Here is a 20,425-nt window from a genome sequence, read left to right as displayed (position 1 = left end):
CCTTCCCTTAAATTGTAATTTAATAGAAATGTAATTCTCCCTCCCAAAAAACTGACCATTATATAGTAAATACTGACTTGTGGTGCTCTCTGGTGGACAAACTATGTAATTACAACAGTTTCTGAACCATCACATAGTGCATTTTATATTTTACTGCAGTTTCTTGATATGCGCCATCACACATATGTACCAGTACTGATAAATGTGATGAGCTAATATCAAAAATAACCCAGACACAAAATGAGCATTCTTTGACTGTATCAAGATTTTTATTAAGCTTACTGTACATTCATGTACCAAACAGCATGTTCATCACATGAAAGTGTCCTCTTGCGCTAAAGAGTATTGAGAGTGAGGCAAAAGTCCACTAAATAATAAGAATTCAGGCTCCATATTAACATAGCTACACGAGGATAAGAGGGCAAAACAAATACAGACATACACGTGTATCCAAACTGAAGTAAAGTGACCCGATTTAGTCAAACTTGAGTCTGTGCTATCACTTTTAACAAGGAACGTTCTCTCAGTAAAAGTTGGACCAAAATAAACAGAAAGAAATAAAGAGGCACTGGGGAAGCAGTCACATTAGCATTAATGAGTCAAGCGAGCTGCTAACTGCTTAAAAGGCAAACAGACAGTTTTGGGGGGGGAAGCTGTGTTGAGTGGTAGTCAAATGAAGATCTGAGAAATAATAAAGCAAAGCTGGAGATGGAAATGGCTAGTCTTGCAGATTTCTTATCAGTTTTACTTGATTATGAGTCTGACGAAAAGGCTCTGTGTGCGTTAGGACACTGCTGGGAGTTGAAATCCGGGTCTTCCCTCACTCGTTTCTTTAGGTCTGCTTTAACCTGAAAGGAAAGAGAGACGATCATTTTCATGGTGGGACCCACAGGCAGCATGTCAGACACTGACTTAGTGGTCGGAGAGGCAGTCATGTGGTCACAGCTTTGCTCCCTATGAGCCGCAACTGAGAGCCGGATAGAGAATCTTAGCTTTGTTTTTAGCAGTCTGTCAGTCAGTATACGAACACCATTTCCCATAAGCCCCTGATTATTGTGGGCTAAAGGTTGTGATTAGTTCAGAAATGTCTGTAACGACAGCAGAGGGGTGGACTACAAAACCAGATAGTTCAGATTAACTGGCTGATACAACAGGAGTGTTTGGTACCAGTCTGACCACTTTGTGCTTTCAAGACACGCCCTGCAGTGGGACCATGTGTGTGCGTGATAAACATGCTGAGAGAATGTTATGCTAACCAAAACTATGAAAACAAGAGGACCTAACATATTATCAGCCCGAATCATGTGCACCGTGTCCCTGACGTGTGCTAATGTTCGAGCAAGATGCAATTACCTGTTCTGCATAAGCTTCCTTCAGCTCCGGAGTCTCCAGATCGTCTTGTAACTGCTCAGCCGACGTGATGGGCTTCACTCCTGCTGTCCTGGCTGCTTGACTCACTGCGTCAGAGAGGGAGAGGAGGCTTCCACCACTCAGTCCTGTCTGAAGACGCAAACACACGGACACTGTGAGGATGCTATGGACTGGTGACACTCATTAGGAATAAGTAAAGTCACAACTGATCTGATTACCTTCCTGCGTTTAGCTGGCATGCCATGCAAATATGCATCAGACAACGGCGGCTGAGCCTTCATCTTCCTCTGGGTGATCATATCACACCTGATGATGGGCACCCATTCCTACAACACATACACAGCACATAAACGGGGAAGATCTGGATTAAGAATTATGAGAGGTATCTTTTAATGATAAATTCACTTTTTTTTCAATTCTGTCTTAAACTTTCCTCCACTGCAGCTCAGCAGGGAAACAACGAAGAGAGAATGTTTGTAATAAAAGCACTGTAACTCTATAAAACACCAACTTGATTTGACTAAGTCAGACTGCAGAAGTGTCAAAACATAAACTTTGGCTTAAGTTCAAAATGAAGGCGAGTTCGGAGGAGATCTCAGCGTCCAGTATGAACACATCTGCAGCAACTAAAAACGGTTTAAATGAACATATGGACATGTAAGACGGACTTGCAAGAAGATCCTAAATCTCAAGCTGATAAAGATCGAATTTGTGGAGCTCACGACATTAAATTTAAACTCTATCAATGTGTCCTTCCAGAAACAATGTCCCAATTACTGTGGATAATCAACAATGTTCAGTATGAACAGTTCTACAGAGGAAATGCTTCCACTAAACTGTTGACCGTTTGTTCAATGGATTATCCAGCGAGAGGAGGATCCTGTGCATGTGAAACAGAGTGGCGCTACAAAAACGCCAGGTGTTGTCATGAAAACCTTTCCCTGCAGTTAAAAAGACTAATGTTAAAGGAGTAAACAAACTGTGGGGGCTCTCACAGGGGGAACAGCAGCTGCCCAAGCCTCTGACTCTCGAGCAGACTCCTCACTCCCTCCCTCGGCTCCTGCCGCAGCCATGTCGCCACCCAATGGTGCGGCTCCTCCCGAGGCTCCCAGATCCCCAGGCAACACCCTCGTTTCCCGTGATGACGCCCTTGTGTCGTGTGACACCGACATGGCCTCCTCTGCTGTGGTGGCTGCAGCTGGCGAGAGGGTGTCCCCAATCTTTGGAAAAGGAGAACAGCGAAATTAAAGGACCACTGCAGTACTTTAACTGTCGAACTGAGTTAATCTGAAAAGGATATTAAAGACACACCATGCTTACCGTTGCACTTTGTGCTCGTTCAGGCTCTTGTGTGCCAGTGGCAGAAGACTGATCTCTCTGTGAAAGAATGTCATCTAATATTTATTAGCCATTACAGACGTGCTGTCGAAAGTAACAGGATACATAACAGCCATCAGGTAAGAGGGAAACCTTGCTCTGCATGTAACATGTTACAAACACATGCATATCTTGTTCCACAGAAACCATTCAGTTTTAACACGTGAAAATTCAGAAAATAAAACTGAAATCTACAGTTATGGGAAACAAAATCTGGAGTGTAACTGATCATGTCAGTTGCAGGTTTGATTTCCTCCAACTGCTATTTTCTGGGAAGGAGCCACAGAGGCTGAGAAAACGTACAATGTTAAAAGAAAGACATGCGTTCAGTCAGTTACCTGTGTGTGAACGATGTAGTTCTGGATCTGTTCCTGCGTGACGGGGATGTGCTCCAGAATGACCTGCAGCCTCATCGTCATCATGCTGGTCATCCAGTTGACCAGACTGGGGCTGATGTCACTGGACATCCTCCGCTAGAGCGAAAAGAGGAAATAAAGCTTTTGCTTCACATCTGATGTTTCTTCTGTATTTTGTCATCTTGGCGACATTCACTCTCTTTGGACTGTTAAAACATTTAGCAACTTTTGTTTTGTCTCCATATCTCTTGTGTGACCATTCATCCATTACAAAGCCGTTTTAAGGGCAAAGTAGGTGACAAGTGAAATATGAGGCTTGTTCATTTTTAATGACTCACTGTAAAAAAAAAAAAAAAAAAAAGGGGTCATTTTAAAATCTAAAATGTGATGTAATCACTACTGAGAATAAAGTTCACTTTAATTATCCATGACACTTCTGAAATCTTGTGTGGCAGCTTAGAAGTTCATTTTACAAACTAATTCTGACTCAGTGGATGAAAAATGACAAAATGGTCGAACAAACCTCTCAGCAACACCACAGGATTTAAGTGGCATGGTAATGAATGTAAATTGGAACATGAAATGAGAGTTATTTATGAAGTGGACCGGTGAATTAACTGGAGGGACAGTACAAGTAAATAGCTGCAGGGTGGAACAGTACACCCCCAAATGAAATGCGTTTTCTTTTCATAGGAAGGGCAAAACATGGCTAATGGCTTAACAGGCTTCACTTGATGCAATGTTGGCAAGCAGATGAGGCAAAATAATAGAAACATTTGCAGCCTCCCATAAACGGTTTCCTTCAACTGGTTGTCTGGCTTGTAGCTACGCCCCCAAGTGACACTGATGCCCACTGGATATTGACATGAGTGTACATTTGCACAGAGCACCTAAGTTGACATTTTTTGGAAAACATGCTAAATTTAGTTTGATCTGGCGTCTACAGTCTGCCACAAAGAGAGCAGAAGCCAAGCAGAAACAAACAGAGAGCAAATCAGGGAGAGATTGTATACTGACTATTCGGTGGTTGATGACCGCAGTGAGGGCTCTCTGGTCTCCTCTCAAGCAGTGCAGGTTGAGGGCAAGACACTCAAACAGTGCCTGGTTACACATCTGTAGCAGCCGGGGCCCAAATGAGTCATCTGGACGAAAAGAACAATGACATTCAGTCCTGCTGAGACCGTGACATTTAAGATTTTTAAATTACCTCACAGCAGTACTCCAAAGACATAATACATACATGATCCAAATATGATCTCTAGTACCGCAACCTACACGTGAGCACAAATGGAGGCTAAACTGGAGCTAAAACATCCACACGTAAACCCAATCACCAAGACCGACTGACTCGTACTGTTCTTAAGGTTTACCAGTGCAACGCAGAATATGTGTGGCGATGTGCATCAGCTGCTGTCTGAAGAAGGACATGTTGGTCTGGGTGACGTCAACGCCCTCCAACACTGTGACTGAAGACTCCCTCTGTGGGAGACGAATGAAGACGTGCCGTCAGTACATTTAAGATTGAAAAGGGCCTCAAGTAATTCAACTAACAAAATGTGTGTTGACTCAGGTCTTCACTGCTGATGACTCAAGTCATCGACTTTCAGGGGGCAGAACCGCATCTAATTATGAACCCTTTTGTATTTTGACAAAACTGGAGGAGGAATGAAGGACTTACAAAGCTCTCAGTGATATACTCCTCCAGTTCATTGACAAGACTGTCAGCCGCAGCCTGTGGGGATGGAAACAGGGGACATGAGGAAAAACAAGAGAATGATGGCACATAAAGGGAGAAGATGACAAAAATCCAACAGTTATTGGTCAGTTACTCAAAAGAATAAAAAAAAAAAAAAAAAAAGACATCATACCATCAAACATGGGACCAATAATGAAAAGTAATTAGCTCTATCTGCTTTTCACTACCCTCAAGTATTAAAAAAAGTGAAAACAACATTTAGAGGAAAAACAATTCCCCTCCGAATGGTGAGTGGTACTAACAGCAATGTTCTCATCGGTGGGCTCTCTGCCGTTGAGGTAGTTCTGGGTGAAGAACTGGGCCAGTTGAGGCTGGATGCGGCCAAGGGGCTGGTGCTGGCCATGAAGCAGCATCACCAGATCAGACATAGTGAACGTCTGGCACACCAACATCAGCAGCTCTCCAAAAAACCCTGGGAACCACAATTAAAAAACAAACAAACTAAAGAACACAATCGAGAGGGACGAAATTTAGTATTTTCTAATATGCTCCTTGACTGAACGACTGTCACCCTCAGCTGCTGTACCGACAACATATTGTACTTGTGTGTTTGTTCTTACCGGTAGGATCCTCAGGACTGATGAAGATGTTGGTTGCTTGGGACAGCCTCTGCATGAACTGGGCGATGCTCTCTGTGTCGTTCTGGGCCTGGCCCAGAGAGCCCATCATGGTGCTCAGGACGCCACGGACGATGCCAGTGAACAGCTCTGGGTTGAGGGCTTCCGCTGCCCCAGGGGGGTTGGCTGCAGGGTTGGGCCCTGCAGCATGGGCAGGAGTGGTACCAGCGGGAGGTGGGGGTGGAGAGAAGACGGGCTGGGAGGCCTAGAAATGGCATTAAATGAGGAGTGAGGAGTTAACATAACGTTGCTTTACTTGAAATGCAACTGATAGATGGATAACACAGACAACTCATTCACTGTCAGACTATCTGCCCTCTGGCGGGCCATTAGGAGACATGGTGATAACATCATTTGAGCTGAAAATGTAATGAATAGCAAAACTATTTTATCCATTTAACAAAAGTCACATTTCTTAAAACTTAAAAGTTGTCCAAATACAAGCATTTGTTTATGAAATCTTTTCACATGAATTGTATGCCGGTGATACAGTTACTACAGAAATGACATGGAAATCCTTTTCATGCAAAGTCTGTTAAGTGCACTGACGTTAATCATTCAAACACAGACCTGCTGCATGAATTCACTCACTCCCTGGATGAAGGCCGGGACACCAGATGTGGTGACAGTAATTGAAGGTGCCCCCACAGGACCCACGCCAGCGCCGCCGGCTACCCCCAGGAGAGAACCGAGGAGCTGGCTGAGGTCTGGGGGCATCTCCTGGGACTGGGGCTCACTGGTGTTGGTCTCAGGTTGGTTCGGTGGGCCAGTAGTGTTTGTGGTAGGTGGAGGTGTCGGACCCGAGGTGGAGAAAGAAAAGGAGGAGGAGGATGAGGAGGTTTGAGAGGAGTTGGAAAATGAGGAAGAGGCAGACGTGGACGTGGATGAGGAGGATGTGACTGTTGATCCACCTGTAAAAAAACAAACAAAAAAAAACATAACAGATTGAACTATCACTGGTTGACAGCAGTCCTTGACCAATGTTTTTATATTTTTAAGCTATTATAGATACAGAAAAATGCTGCAAATAAATTCCAAATCCAAATCCAACACTGGAAACACGTACCCATTTGTCCTGGCAGCAAAAGCTGTCCAACCAGTCCACTAATCATCTGGTTGAGAGCAGCAGGGTTGAAAGCCTGTGGAGCAATAGTTTTAAAATTACTCTCAAATGTTCAAAATGTTGACGACCAGCCTTAAAAACAGGAACCAGTTCAGAAAACACTATTCCCACCTGTCCCGGCTGCTGGCCTGGCATGGCAGCCCTCACGTTAATGGTGGTTCCCCGGGTGCCAAAGGCTTGAGGGGGTATGTTGGGTGCAAAGGGGGGACGGGTGAACACGACCCTGGCTTGGGGCTGGGGGCCAGTGTGGGGAGGCGGAGGGGGAGCAGTAGGGGTAGTGGTGGGTGTGTTAGGGCCCGTGGTGGTAGCTGAGGAGTTGGCTGTGGAGCTGTAGCCAGGAGGGGTGGGTTGGGGTGGGACTGGTTGGCCGGTGGCAGTGGCGGTGGCGGCGCTGGTAGCTACGGCAGCAGCATATTGGCTGATCTGTTGCATGAGATTCCGCATAAAGTCTGGGGGGAGGCTACCTGAAGGGGCAAACAGAAGCCAGTGAATAACAGTAACATGGTTTAGTATCATTGACTAGTCGGATTTACTTATCAACCCCTTGATTACTCTCTCTTTTATCTACAGAAAATGAGGGGAAAAAAAATCAGGAGCCTGAAAAAGAGGGCATGATCAAAACCAATATTCAGTATTTGCATTGCAACTGTTTGTAAATTGGATTATACGATAAACTGGACACAGATTGTATAAACCAAGACTGAGTTGTGCAAAATACATGCCAAGTGTACAATCAGCTGGCCTTTACCTGGAGGTACAGGTATTTGTTGTCCAGCCGCAGCAGGGTTTTGACCTGGGCCTGCACATACACACAAAAACAACGCATATATGGTTTGAACTCATTTGTACAATCCTAAAGAAGTTCACTGTGTATTAATCTCCACAGAAGTGCATCATTCAACAAACATCAAGAAAAAAATCATGTGAAATGTGAGCATGTAAAGTAGATACAGTCAAAGTTCCTGTCTTCTGATCACTCAGCAAATGCTGGTGGTGGCGGTGCACAGTGGATGCAGTGGTGTGGTATGTGCGATCATTATTCATCATAATTCTGACACAAGTGCTGCCGAGCATTCAATCAGTGGCGGCTGGGGACAACACACCGTCCGTGTTCATCTGCATCATGACCACCGGGACTGCCTGGTGGCTGATCCTGATGACCCGGGGGCCAGTCTGTCCCTGTCCAGCCTGCTGATTGGACGGGGAAGTCTGTTGGGGGGAGGTCTGTCCCTGACCTGCCTGTTCCGACTGGTTGGTCGGGTGGGTGGGCGGAGCTTGTCCCTCAGTGCTGTTAGCTGTAGCAGTCACTGTGGCACCCAGGTTCATCTGTCGTCGAGGATGCAAGAACAGTCAGTGTGATCAAGTTCAAAAGGTTCACGTCAATAACTTTTGAGTAGAATATGCTTAGTTTCACGTACTTGCACTGGGATGTGGTGGTGCACAGCTCCAGGCAGGGTGACCGGGGTGGCATAGTGGGAAAATGGCCGGACAACGTGTAGGTGGCGGGGCACAGGGCTCATGAGATTCAATCGCAGGTCACTGAGGGCCACAAGGGCGTTGCCAAGGAGACGGAGACACTCCCATGTTAGGACAAGAGTGCGCTGGTCCTCCTCTCTCTCCTGTAGCAGAAAAGAAACCAGCTTGGGCAACTTTTTCACAACTATATAATCTGTATTAACTGTCCAAAGACATCCTAATTGTTAGTTCATTATTATTTGGCTGTTTGAGTCCTACTGTATTATTGTTGTATTCTGCTGTGGTGGCCGTCTCCAGGATGGTGTGAGCTCTCTGGATGAAGGGCTGCAGTCTCTCTTCCACCCTTCGCAGCTCGGACAACATCTCCGCCAACTCAGCTGGGCTGGGATGACTGGGAGAAGAAACGTGGGCAAAGTCAGCCACGATCAAACAAAACACAGACATACAGTATAGCCACGAACAAAATCAGAAAGATAATGGCATGTCTCAATAAAACATCCAACCTGAGAGGAAATGACTCTCGCTGTGGCCCACGAGGTGTTTGCAAAGTTCAGAAATGATGCATTAATTCTATACTACACTGTAGTATGTGGCATTAACCACTGAGAGAGATGGTGTCTCACTTGGGTCCAGGTTGGGGTGTTGGTCCCTCAGGTTGTGCTGATGAGGTGGGTGGAGGAGGGGGAGTTGTTGGAGGCGGGGAGGTGTCCATGGGCTGGGCAGAGGGAGAGGGAGTGGAGGTGGTGGACGAAGATGAGGGAGGTGGGGGTGCAGAAGCAGCAGAAGCCGTCTCTGTTTGGGAGGCTGAGTCGCTCGGCCGGCCCTGAAAAAAGATACAAGAAAGCGAAGGGAGGTTGTTACTGATGAGGCAGTTATTACTCTGGAGATTTGCTACTTAAGTAATCTGAAGGTTGAGCTCTCACCTCCATTCTCTGAATTACATCATTGATGTCCCTCAGCAGGTTCTCAGCCAGCACCAGCCGCAGCCTGGGCTCACTCTGCACTGGCTGGTCCATATCAATGTGCACGTTCACAGATCCATTGCTCTGAGATAGAAAAGGTGACGACAAAAAACGACATGTTATGTGAATGTTATGCAGGGTTCGCACAGCTTTTAAAGAGTAAAATTCAAGCACCTTCAAGGTACCTAAAACAAAAAGCCTCTCAAAGCCTTTATCAACACATCGAAATTGTTACTGTAAATGCAACTGCAAGAAATAAAGTTTACAGAATTCCAACAGCAATCGATATCTTTTGTCTTGTTATTTATTTTACCAGCTGTTCATATTACCGTTGTATGTTTTGATCATGATTATTTTCTGGCGTGAGAAGCCAGGAGACAACAAACAGCAAAATATGACTGGATACAACTGCATATTTTTCCTTTCAAGTATTAAAACATTTGTTGGTTTAAATGGGCGATTGTGTAAATGAATCACCAGATTATGTTGAAAATCAAGCATTTTTCAAGGAATATATTAGAATTCAAGTATATTCCTAACCTTGAAAACATAACAGTTAAAACTTAGCATTTGCCAAGCCTTCTAGACTTTGTACAAACCCTGGCTATGTGGTTGTATGCTATCAGCAGGCATCTTACCCCAGTGCTAGTTGTGACTCTGGCATTCCTGGCATTCTCTCCCATGCCGGACACCATCTGCTGAACTGACATCTAAATGGGAAGGAGGACAAAAGTTAAATATTAATAACTGACATTGTAAAAGAACAAATAAAGGTATAAATGATCTGCACATCTGTGCAGCAGAAACGGAGATGTAAAGATGTTTTACTCCACACATGCTTCTTCCTTGTCAAAACCTACCTACCTACATTACCCACAATGCTACTCAACTGCCAATAGTTTGGTCTGACATTTCCTAAATGTGTCACAAAGCAGACCCACCTGTATCTGCTGGGGGTCCATGATGTTGACAGGGAGGTTGAAGGTGCCGAGCATTACGTAGCTGTTAGCGTTGCGATCATGTGGAGGCACTTGTGACGTTCCCTGGGAGGACGAGGAAGCCCCGCTGTCGGCTGAAGTGCCTCCTGACCCAGAGCCATGCTGGGAGGGCGGAGGGGGTGCCCGCTCCACAAGGTGTATCACCTTGCCACCCACATCTGGGAAAACAGTGGAGAACCACAGTTACATCTGTTCACTAACAACAGTGTGCTGACTTCACACTTTTGTTTTGAGAAATAAGAAAATATTCTAGCTTGAAGTTGTGGCCAAGTTATGGAAAATTACATTTGCCAGCATTGCCAGGACTTTTGGAGCTCAAGTGGGCACTTCAAAGCTAACTATAATATACAACCATTACTTTCTCCTCATGCAATATTGGTCCACCACAAAAGCAAAATAACACCAAGGCAAAAGAAAACCTTAAAATAAAATACAAAACCTCAAAGTAACTTATTTAATCAATGTGTGTAACCCAAATGTGATCAAATATCAAGAACACATAATGACAAATAGATAACCTGCACTAGTATTATACCCAAAATAGCAAAAAAAAAATCTAAAAGTGCCATGAAACACGATTAAATCCCGTTCAAAACTGCTTTAACTATCCCCTTGATTACTTACTGTAGTCTGCCAGTGTCCTTTCATCCTGTAAGACTCTGCCCTGGTAGATCAGCCTCTGTTTGTCCACAGGGATACCCACTGAAGGGGCAATGTGCTCCTTGAACTCTTTCACTGTCAACTGCAAAAAAGATGGGACAGACATGAGTCACAAGACTACCACAAAGGCTGACTGAATATGAGAATTCAGCCCAGTGTTTGCAGTAGGAACTGATGAATTTACCTGAGCACCAACAGTGTAGGTTCTGCTTTGGGAGTCTAATGTTTTGACAGTCACCTCTATGTCAGCAGTTTGTTCCTCCATGGTGTTCCTGTATCACAAAACAGCGTGTTCCAGTAATGATAGCCCAACTGAGTCTGGATTCAACAACGCCAATATCAATACTTGAGTGTTAAAAAAAAAAAAAAAACTGATCATATTGTATCAGCAGATATTCACTTCTTAACACTGAACACCTCACATAAACAACCCTTTTTGATACTGAACAGGACATTTTATATTAGAAAAATGAACTCCTCTGTGCTTTCTGGTGGACAAACTATGCATGTTTCTAAGAGACCTCAGACATATCTTTGGTATTTACCTATCGAGTTTTCTTGGTTTCTTATCTGCTGCCATACGCACTGATAGAATATATCAGTAATAAGTTTATACAGTCCAATATGAAGACGAAACCGATTAATTGGTACTGCTCCAGCCCGTAATCTGATGCTGTCTTAATCTGTAGTTTCTTTTCATTAAGTGAATAACCAACGAGTGTATAAAATGTCAGAAAATAACAAAATATAGAAGAAAAAAAACAGAAAATTAAAAAAACCCAATGATGTTCCTGTTTTCTAAATGGATTTGCTTCTCCCATCTCTTTTTATCGACTTTGTAGTAGTTTGATCAGACATCATTATGGGCTCTGAGAACTTGGGATGGCAGTTTTCCACTTTTCCTGCCATTTTTCTGCCTAAACAACAACTCAATTAATCAAAAACCTTACTGTCAGATTAATTAAAACACAATTAGCAGATGACTCAATAATGAAAATCATGGGCTGTCACTTAGACACAAGTTAGATTTATCAACAAATTATTGTTGAATTACATATTCAAAACTTCAATATCACAAATAACTGATGTTTCACTCTGGCGATAAATAAAGACTTACAGCAAAAAACAACACAAAGAATAGCTCAATCTTTACCGAGTCGGCAAATCATAGCTTCCTTACGGTCAGAAATATAATAAATGCAGCAGCTGCTGAGAGAAATATCAACGTGTAATCTTAACAAAGCCAAGCCGAGCAGATCAACCAGAGGAAAGTAGCTTGTTGGAGGAGCAGCTTAAGTTGGCTGGTGTCGCTTGTTAGTAGTTGTGTGATAACGTAGTTAAGCTAGCGTGAACTACCAGCTAAGAAGGCTAACGTTAGCTACATTAAGTTAGTTATATCCCGTTAGATCAGTCAACGACACATGTATTCAAAATTTTAGCAATATTTTAAACAATTTGAACAGTTAACGCTAAAAGTGATTAACGTTACGGATAGCGTTAGCCGGCTGTCGTTAGTTAGCATGGGTTAGCTAGCAGGATTTAGCTTAGCTTGGCTTGGAAACCAGGCAGACGTTAGAAACGAAGCTAACTAGTAAGGAGGCTAAGCTAATGCTAAATAACCTCAACGTTTCAAAAAGCTTATATCGAAGACAACCAGGCATTTCGTTTCATAAGGCGTTGTTCATCGGTTACCTTAAAAGTTACACTATCCTTTCAACTTATCCAGTGTATGCAGCTGTTTCTTATCATCAAATAACATGCAGATGACTTCCTAGTAGAAGCTCTGGTACTCGCCAGAAGCTACCAGGCTGCACGGATGTGACGGCAGAGAGACACCGGAACCGCTCAACAGGGGACAGAAACATGGCGAATCTCGTGGAGGCGACGACCCAGCAGCAGTTTGAAGATTTTTTAGCCAAAGCTGGAAAATGCCTGACCGTGGTGCATTTCCAGGCGGCCTGGGCCCCTCAGTGCGGCCAGATGAACGAAGTGATGGCCGAGCTGGCCAAGGAACACAGGCACACCACTTTTGTCAAGCTGGAGGCGGAAGCGGTGCCAGAGGTGTCGGAGAAGTATGAGATCGCCTCTGTCCCCACTTTCCTTTTCTTCAAGGCGGGAGAGAAGGTGGACCGCCTGGACGGGGCCCATGCTCCGGAGCTGACTAAGAAGGTAGAGCGCCTGGCAGTCAGCGGGAGTCCGGGCGAAGCCTCGGACAGCGGCCCCACAGACCTGAACCAGCGGCTGAAGAAGCTGATCAACGCGGCCCCCTGCATGCTCTTCATGAAGGGGTCCGCGCAGGAGCCCCGCTGCGGCTTCAGCAGGCAGATCGTGGGCCTGCTGAAGGAGCACAACATCCAGTTCAGCAGCTTCGACATCCTGTCTGACGAGGAGGTCCGACAGGGGCTGAAGACCTACTCCAACTGGCCCACCTACCCTCAGCTGTATGTGAACGGAGAGCTGGTGGGAGGCCTGGACATAGTGAAGGAGCTGGCAGAGTCTGGAGAGCTGGAGAACACGTGCCCGAAGGCTGTCACCTTGGAGCACCGCCTGAAGACCCTCATCAACCAGAGCCCGGTCATGGTGTTCATGAAGGGCAACAAGGAGGCTGCCAGATGTGGCTTCAGCAGGCAGACTCTGGAGGTTCTGAATGGCACCGGCGTGGATTATGAGACCTTTGATATTCTGCAGGATGAGGAGGTGCGTCAGGGGCTCAAGACCTATTCTAACTGGCCAACCTATCCCCAACTCTATGTGAAAGGAGAGCTGATCGGAGGTTTGGACATAATCAAGGAGCTGAAGGAGAGTGGAGACCTGGTGTCGGTGCTGAAAGGAGAGTCTTAGGTATATTTTTCTCGCCACCAGGAAGTGGGAACAAAGAAGCTGAAGCACAGGCCCGGATCAGCCCTCTGTCACTGATGTAACATCCAAGAGAAAATGTATGAACTTAAAGTAGATTTAATAATCAGATTGTTCACTTACAAACCAAATTATTGGAGCATTTGGACAAATTCATGTTCTGGTTAAAGTCAAAACTAGTTAACAATGAGAAGTGACCTCTGGTTTTCACTCTGAAATGTCATGAATGTTAATGGAAAGTTTAGCTTTTCTTGAAAATACATCTTGAGAAAAGTTCGCAGTGAAATCTAGTAATCACTGCTCTTGGCCTAATTTAGTCTGACTGTGGGATAAAATATACTGACAACAGTCGGCTTTAGTTATTATCACCTACATTCTGCTTTGTTGGGTACATCTGTCCTTCCAGTACTCATAGACTCACACTGGTTCATTGTCTGCCGTCCTGTTCACACTGTCTTCACTGAAATTCAGAAAAATTGTCTTTACTTCTGTCCAATAATCACTGGTTTAAATACTTAGAGCTAATTCTATGTTGCACTTACTGTTGCTCTGTTCAATAACATAATTAAACAATTTAAAAATACAAGCTTTGTTGGCGTTTGTGTAATACTCCATTAACTAGCTGTGTGATGTAACATTGCAGACTGCCTGGGCAACTAAACAAATCCCATATTCAAAAACGGGTATGCAACTAGGACTTATACATGACATTTAATAACGTTGAAATGCATTGATTTTTGCTATAGAATAAAGGATTACTTGCTCTGTCTGTTGTCCTGCTCATTTACTTCACATGCGAGATCTGCGTTTGTAATGTACGTCACCATCGAGAGCGAGACGAAAACCTGATCTCTGCATGTTTATCTCACGATAACAGAGCTGAAACGATGAGTCCATCATTCAGTTAGTCGATCAAAACAAAATTAATCAGCGAATATTTTGATTGCTGATTAATCACTGCTGATTAAGCAAAATAGGCAAAAATGGCCTGGTTTCAAGTAGCGAAGATCCTTCAATGTGAATATTTGCTGGTTTCCCTTGTTTTCTACAAAATTAAACTGAATATCTTTGGGACTAAATAAGCACATTGGGAGTGTCAACTTGGCCTGTGAAAAATAGTGATAAGCACTTTTTTCTTTTCACTTTTTCTGGAGGAGCAAAAGATTGAATGACTAAGTGAGAAAATAATCATGTCAAGTCAACAGTTCTGATTCTCAAATCCTGATGAAGACAGACAAACACCAGTGTAGGATGACAAAAAGTCAGAGTTATATAGTTAATGATTCTTAGTAGACACATGTTGACAGACAGTGTGTGGGACACCGTCAGTCAGGGCACCACAAACTCAAACATGTTAGCGATGCTCTGTTTTTTAGATGTTTTCGAAACAGGTTTTTGAGGTTGGAGGGCGTTGGTTTACTTGTCAATAATAAGAAACTTTCTATAATTCACTACAGCCATGCTGAAGTAATTTAAATAGATACCACCACCTCCTACGTGATGATGACTCAGTAGGCCTCACAAGGAAAAGCTTTTAAGTGAGTTTCTCCTTTGAGCAGATTTTGGAACATGATTAAAGCTCACCGTGTGAAAGAATGATTCATTTTACTATAAGTGTAATAAGTTTATCCCAAAGCTGAGTCTTTACATTAAAGGACAAGGAAGCCCCGTTTTTAACCCTTTATTGGTATTATTTTAGCTTTGAAATTTCAAGGGAGTTACAGCCAAACATGTTAATAATTTACTGACACCCACACTATTTTAAAGTGGAACATTACACAAGTTCAGTGCCCTGAGGACTAACGCACATTTTGATTTGAATCATTGTCAAGTATCAGCTCTGCGTTTGCAGTTATGTTGGATCAGATGTTGTCATATTTTATCTATTTATACGGTTTGCTGTATCAGGCCATAGTTCCCTGCACGGTTCCTGAGCTGTTGTCGGTCAGCGCTGTCGACCATCAGCAGGTGAGAAACAGATTTCCTGTTTTAACAGACTGCAAAAGGTGCTCACATACTATAACCTAGGATGACAGAGTAATAATCACTTCTGCACCTGCACTCTGCTTTGGATGGCCTGCAGGGAAGCTGAATGATTTGACAAATGTTGTACTTTGTGATACATGCACTTGAGCTAGTTTTAATGTTAGTCCAAATACATACCTGATTAAGTGCATCTAGTGAGTAAATAATGCACTGACATTTCACACTGATTGCAGATACAGACGTTTACTGACATATCTAGGCTACACAGACACACTTTCCACTCCCTCTGTTCTTTCCAGAGGGGGTCTTTGCCGCAACCTGTGGGTTTATATCTTAAAATAGTTCAGTGTCTGTGCCGCCGATGCTACCCCACACTGTTTTGCCACCTCTATGTGTCTATGTGTTCTAGTATCTGGGGAAATGGTACTTTAAAGCAGCAGTCAGTCACAGAGAGGCTGACATCCAGCAGTTCACAGCAGTGGACAACGTTTTGTTCACCATGGAGGAGACATCCAATGACACACTGCTGCTGACTGGGCATATGCGCGTGTAAGGCAGCAAGTACACGCTTGCGAATACACACACACATACTACCTTATAGGGAATAAAACCCAATTTTCCAGAACCAATATGAGATGTAGCAAGAATATTATAATACACCAAAATATGAAGCTATTTTCTCTAGAAATTAGGTTTTGACGTGGCATTCATGGTGATAGTTGACCTGAAATACACTGTTAGGTGAATTACTACATACGTGTTTGAATAAGTCAATACAGTGAAGTATATTTTTATTATTTTTTTATTATTAATGTTTAGCCATTTTCAGAGGTAGTTTGCTTTAATAAAAAAAATTGTATAACTTACATTTTGTGGGACTTTTTGAACTCAAATTAACGTCATATGCAAGTCTGGACTGGATCATAATTCTATGCACCAACAATATCCAGTGGTGAAAGAAGCACTAGTATTCTTTAAGTATGTGAAAGTACCAGTCCCATTATGTAAAATACTCCATTACAAGCAAAAGACTTGCATCTAAAATCCCATTTAAACAAGAGTAAAGCTTTTTTAGCTAGCTGCTCGAGCTGCTCGAGCTGCAGCTAGTTTTCACTGGTTTAGTCTACAGTAGTCCGTATAGTCCAGTGGCTCACAGGAGTCACTACTGCATAGCTTTTTTATTCTATTTATATCATATTCTACTTGCATAAGCATCTGTTGTTTAACATATCTCTACACTGTTGTTCTTTGCTGCTGCAAATTTGCAAATTTCCCCAATGTGGGATGAATAAAGGTTTGTCTTATCTTATCTTATTACTAGGGTAGGAAAGGAAAAACCTGGCCTCTCCTTTTTGGTGGAATCTAACTTGAATAGTGATTTAAAAAAACATCTGAGGGAAAATCGCTCACAAATAAACTTACAGACTTTCTTGTGAGGGGGTGCACAAGCCAAAAAGGTTGGAACCACTGTTTTAATCTTGAACAATGTATTATATTTTATTAGCTTATCATACATTTATCACACAAGTAAAATCTTAATGTGGAAAGTAACAAATAACCACACCTATCAAATTAATTGGAGTAAAAGGTACAGTATTTCCTTCTGGACTTTACTAAGTTAGAGTACTTAGTTACTTTCCACCGCTTACAGCATCAAAGTCGATTATAGCTCATAAGCCCATATACATGTATGAAAGTGCTGGCACTATCACGAGAAACAATAGAACCAAGAAAACCCAAGATCATAAATAGACACCAGAATTAGGGAAGTGGCATCTGGGAAGTGAAAATGTGCGAATGCATGTTTCAAAAATGAAAGTCACATCTATGTTATGATGTCATATGATGAAATATAACACCGCTTCATACTAAATGTGTATTTATGTTTAAAATGTTTTTTCAGAGGAGATAACTGCTTGAAAAAAACCTGGACCTATCATATACATCCCGAGAGGGATGATTTGGAACTGGAAGGTAACTACAGCACCATCTGTTTTCACTGATGCTCAGAACACACACACACACACACACACACACACACACACATCAATTGGTATGGGTTTCTGAGGCCCAAAGCCAATTTTGTCTTTTTAAGAGACACTGCAGATGGGAATTTTGTACAAGTGTTAAAATTAAAGAAAAATAACTTAAAATAACACATCAAAACATTTTCTAAAATTTTATTCGGAGCACGATTGGAAACCCCCTGAGCCTGAATGGATTTTCAGCTTTAAAATGTATACCCCTGAATAAAATCAATTAACAAAAACACTAAATCTATTCAGTTCCAAACTTGTCAAGTCTAACGTGTCTATACTCACATTGTCTCACATAGGGCAAGTAGATATTAGTGTGAGGAAAAAGGTTGTGCAAAAAATCATGAAAAATCATTTTCCTCGCACTGACACACGGGAACAGTACACTACAGACTGTTCCATGTAAACAATTTTATGGAAGTTGCTGGGTTACCACTGCCTTGTTAGTTTGTTTGTGTTATTGTGTCACTTTGGTATTTTAAAGGGTTAGTTCAGATCAAACAAAATACGTGTGTATCTCCTCCCTTCTCTCTCCTCTTGTTTTCCTCCCCACTTTCTCCCCCACTGTAAACGGAATTTCCCCTCGGGGATTCATAAAGTATTTTGATTGACTGATCACACAATAACACAAATAAACTAATTAATCGAGGCATCAGTAGACCAGCAATTCCTGTGTTCCGCAAGGTAAAATTACTGTTGTTGTGAGTGGAGCCTGGTGGGTTTGAATAGCACAATACAACGGCTGTCTCTGGTTAAACAAAAAGGATCTTACAGGTCTCTCACTGTAGTGGTCCTTTCCCTAATGTTGTCAGACACGTTGGATAACAATCTGAGGCAGTCAGTGGCAAAAACAAACACTTTTACTGGAAATACTTTGATCAGGCACAATACTGTCGTATCTTCTCTGATGATGATGATATGCAGTTGATGAAAGGAAACTTCCGCTGACAACGACTTAGTGAATAAAATAGGTTTATTGCAAAAAGGTCAGTTGTCTAACAGGCACCATGGAGGCCTGGGAAAACGTTCAGCCAATTGTAGGAACAGACAGCGTAAACCCCGGCCGAATCTGCTGTCTCTCTGTCCTCGTCTTCCTCGAGCCACCTCTCTGGTCACTTCTTTATACCCCCTTGACCATACATCCCAACATCTGGTTTTCATCCATATGACAGGTCTAGTCTTTGTTTTAGGGGTACAAGGATATATTAGAAGGACACCATCCCCCAGTATCTAGTAAGGGGGAGCAAAGGTCAGATCTCCCCTGGCCAGGTCAAGCAATTCCCAGCCTCTCGTCTCCAGGTAATTGATCACAGATCCAAAACAGAGAAACACTGACCACTGCTACATCATATGCCCTAAAGGCACATACCAAACACCACATTCATATTTATACTCACTAAAGGCACATATCAGACACTACAATACCCCTGTAGGACTACATTGCAGCCATTAAACCCATTAGCTGCCTGTTCACAGCAGCTGGCTCAGGCAGTCTGCGAGACCATTTCCAAAACAAAATTAGTAAAACAAATATGTAAAAATAGGGCCCAGGTTTAAAAATACTGGAGGTATCCTTTATATCAGCTGATACTGTGCTTCTGTGGTGCATACATGTTCAATGAACGATCAGAAACGTGGAGCTGTGCGCTTCGCCCAGTAGGTAATGCAGCCCGGACCAGTCCAGGACCATCACAGTCTACTGATCAACTAATAGAAAGCAGCCTTAACACAAAGACACTTCCGTTAGTGATGATCTTTGTAGCCTTTTGGGAGTATAGTGAGCTATGTTTACCTCGTCCTGTGTGACTCACTGATCAGTACGGTTGCTGCTTTACTGGTGTTTTAATCCAGGAAGGTCCAAGAGAAGGAACTTGCTCTGGAACGGCAAGTGGGCCAACTGCTCAGAGTGCATCATTTTCCAGGAAATAGAGCCGCCTCTAAACGAGACTGGCACTGAGGACTCCCTCAACAGATTCATGCTGTATGGTAAGCCATCTTAAAGGAATAGTTCACCCAAAGCAATCCTCATTTCAGCCCAAGTTCCCATAAAATATCTGCAAACAGCCTGTCCTGCATAATCTGTGTTTTGTACTGTGCCCACAAAGGCAGAGAGCAGTAACTAAGGAAGAAGTAAACTGAAAAAAAATTTGTTAAAACTTTTTGGTTTTGGTTGATCAAGAACTTTCATAATCATAACCCACATTAGATAGAAAAATATGGACTATTTACAGCCTTTGTTCACTTGTGTCTGCCTGTTCTTTACTTGGAATATTTACAGTATATTGAAATAGACAATACATTATCTTGCTATTTTAAATTCAGCTCTCCTGCCTCAGCCATGTAGTTAATGTAGCTGCATCTGTTGCATCCTGTCTTACATCAGTATTTGACCAGATGAGTCATTACTATGGCGAGGCCTAAAATCCAATGTTCAGCTTTTTACCTTTAACCTGCTGAGCCGCTGCTGACTGCAGCAAAGTCCAAGAAATGGAAAAATAGAAAGAGAAAAACTGGATTCTTGGTTTTATTTAGCTACACAGCATAAATAACAACCAATCCCAGAAAGATTCACTCAAATGTGACTGCTGAAACCATCTTTTTTACTGTTGATTGCCTTTCACTGTAGCTCGCCACAGTGACATTGACCCTGAGGTGGTGAAATCGTTTCTGAAAAACTCAGCTTGTCACAACATGTTGGCAAGCCTCAGACTACCTCACGAGAAAGGTTTGTCATTTACACTTTTTTTGGGGGGGGTGGGGGTGATACTTCTGAATCTTGATATGTTTCTTTATGAATCTAACAATTATGTCTGCATTTATAGAGTTTTGCACCTAAATACTAACTCTGAGG

The 20,425-nt window shown here is 42.9% G+C and overlaps 3 protein-coding genes across 5 annotated transcripts; 2 read left to right on the top strand and 1 right to left on the bottom strand.

Moving 5' to 3' along the window:
• Nucleotides 1-253: 253 nt before the first annotated feature.
• On the bottom strand, nucleotides 254-12,477 carry bag6 (BCL2 associated athanogene 6). 3 transcript variants are annotated; one of them, XM_070834726.1, is made up of 25 exons: nucleotides 12,389-12,477; nucleotides 10,881-10,968; nucleotides 10,661-10,778; nucleotides 9,980-10,194; nucleotides 9,677-9,748; nucleotides 9,000-9,122; nucleotides 8,700-8,899; nucleotides 8,335-8,467; nucleotides 8,019-8,219; nucleotides 7,704-7,926; nucleotides 7,349-7,399; nucleotides 6,712-7,064; nucleotides 6,544-6,616; nucleotides 6,048-6,388; nucleotides 5,421-5,682; nucleotides 5,103-5,272; nucleotides 4,783-4,836; nucleotides 4,475-4,583; nucleotides 4,122-4,246; nucleotides 3,087-3,221; nucleotides 2,683-2,748; nucleotides 2,367-2,591; nucleotides 1,590-1,697; nucleotides 1,354-1,500; nucleotides 254-848 (listed from the first exon to the last, which is right to left on the bottom strand). In XM_070834726.1, exons 2-25 carry the CDS (start codon nucleotides 10,959-10,961, stop codon nucleotides 753-755), a joined length of 3,681 nt encoding a protein of 1,226 aa, XP_070690827.1. In that variant the 5' UTR covers nucleotides 10,962-10,968; nucleotides 12,389-12,477; the 3' UTR covers nucleotides 254-752. The 3 variants fall into 3 exon arrangements, with proteins under 3 accessions (XP_070690827.1, XP_070690828.1, XP_070690829.1); XM_070834727.1 differs by having other exon boundaries at nucleotides 2,692-2,748; XM_070834728.1 differs by having other exon boundaries at nucleotides 6,069-6,388.
• A 70-nt stretch (nucleotides 12,478-12,547) lies between these two features.
• On the top strand, nucleotides 12,548-14,321 carry glrx3 (glutaredoxin 3). Its single transcript, XM_070834729.1, has one exon. It carries the CDS (start codon nucleotides 12,560-12,562, stop codon nucleotides 13,535-13,537), a length of 978 nt encoding a protein of 325 aa, XP_070690830.1. The 5' UTR covers nucleotides 12,548-12,559; the 3' UTR covers nucleotides 13,538-14,321.
• A 1,085-nt stretch (nucleotides 14,322-15,406) lies between these two features.
• Nucleotides 15,407-20,425, top strand: LOC139205839 (apolipoprotein M-like). The gene is made up of 6 exons (XM_070836168.1): nucleotides 15,407-15,520; nucleotides 15,948-16,087; nucleotides 17,442-17,512; nucleotides 19,426-19,560; nucleotides 20,201-20,299; nucleotides 20,397-20,425. The coding sequence occupies exons 1-6, from the start codon at nucleotides 15,407-15,409 to the stop codon at nucleotides 20,408-20,410; spliced, it is 573 nt and encodes a 190-aa protein (XP_070692269.1). The 3' UTR covers nucleotides 20,411-20,425.

Source organism: Pempheris klunzingeri, chromosome 8 (genome assembly GCF_042242105.1).
Source record: "Pempheris klunzingeri isolate RE-2024b chromosome 8, fPemKlu1.hap1, whole genome shotgun sequence".
NCBI classification, from domain to species: Eukaryota; Metazoa; Chordata; class Actinopteri; order Acropomatiformes; family Pempheridae; genus Pempheris; species Pempheris klunzingeri.
The sequence above is the reverse complement of the archived record's forward strand: the minus strand, read 5'-3'. Positions and strand labels throughout refer to the sequence as shown.

Excerpts from the sequence above, each read along its gene's own strand:
- glrx3 (XM_070834729.1), top strand. The coding sequence starts at position 12,560 with ATGGCGAATCTCGTGGAGGCGACGACCCAGCAGCAGTTTGAAGATTTT.
- bag6 (XM_070834726.1), bottom strand. The coding sequence starts at position 10,961 with ATGGAGGAACAAACTGCTGACATAGAGGTGACTGTCAAAACATTAGAC. Across the intron at positions 8,900-8,999 it reads ATGTAATTCAGAGAATGGAG|GGCCGGCCGAGCGACTCAGC; the intron begins GTGAGAGCTCAA and ends ATCTTTTTTCAG. Across the intron at positions 6,389-6,543 it reads TTTGCTGCCAGGACAAATGG|GTGGATCAACAGTCACATCC; the intron begins GTACGTGTTTCC and ends GTTTTTTTACAG.
- LOC139205839 (XM_070836168.1), top strand. The coding sequence starts at position 15,407 with ATGTTGGATCAGATGTTGTCATATTTTATCTATTTATACGGTTTGCTG. Across the intron at positions 15,521-15,947 it reads GCGCTGTCGACCATCAGCAG|TATCTGGGGAAATGGTACTT; the intron begins GTGAGAAACAGA and ends TATGTGTTCTAG. Across the intron at positions 17,513-19,425 it reads GGATGATTTGGAACTGGAAG|GAAGGTCCAAGAGAAGGAAC; the intron begins GTAACTACAGCA and ends GTTTTAATCCAG.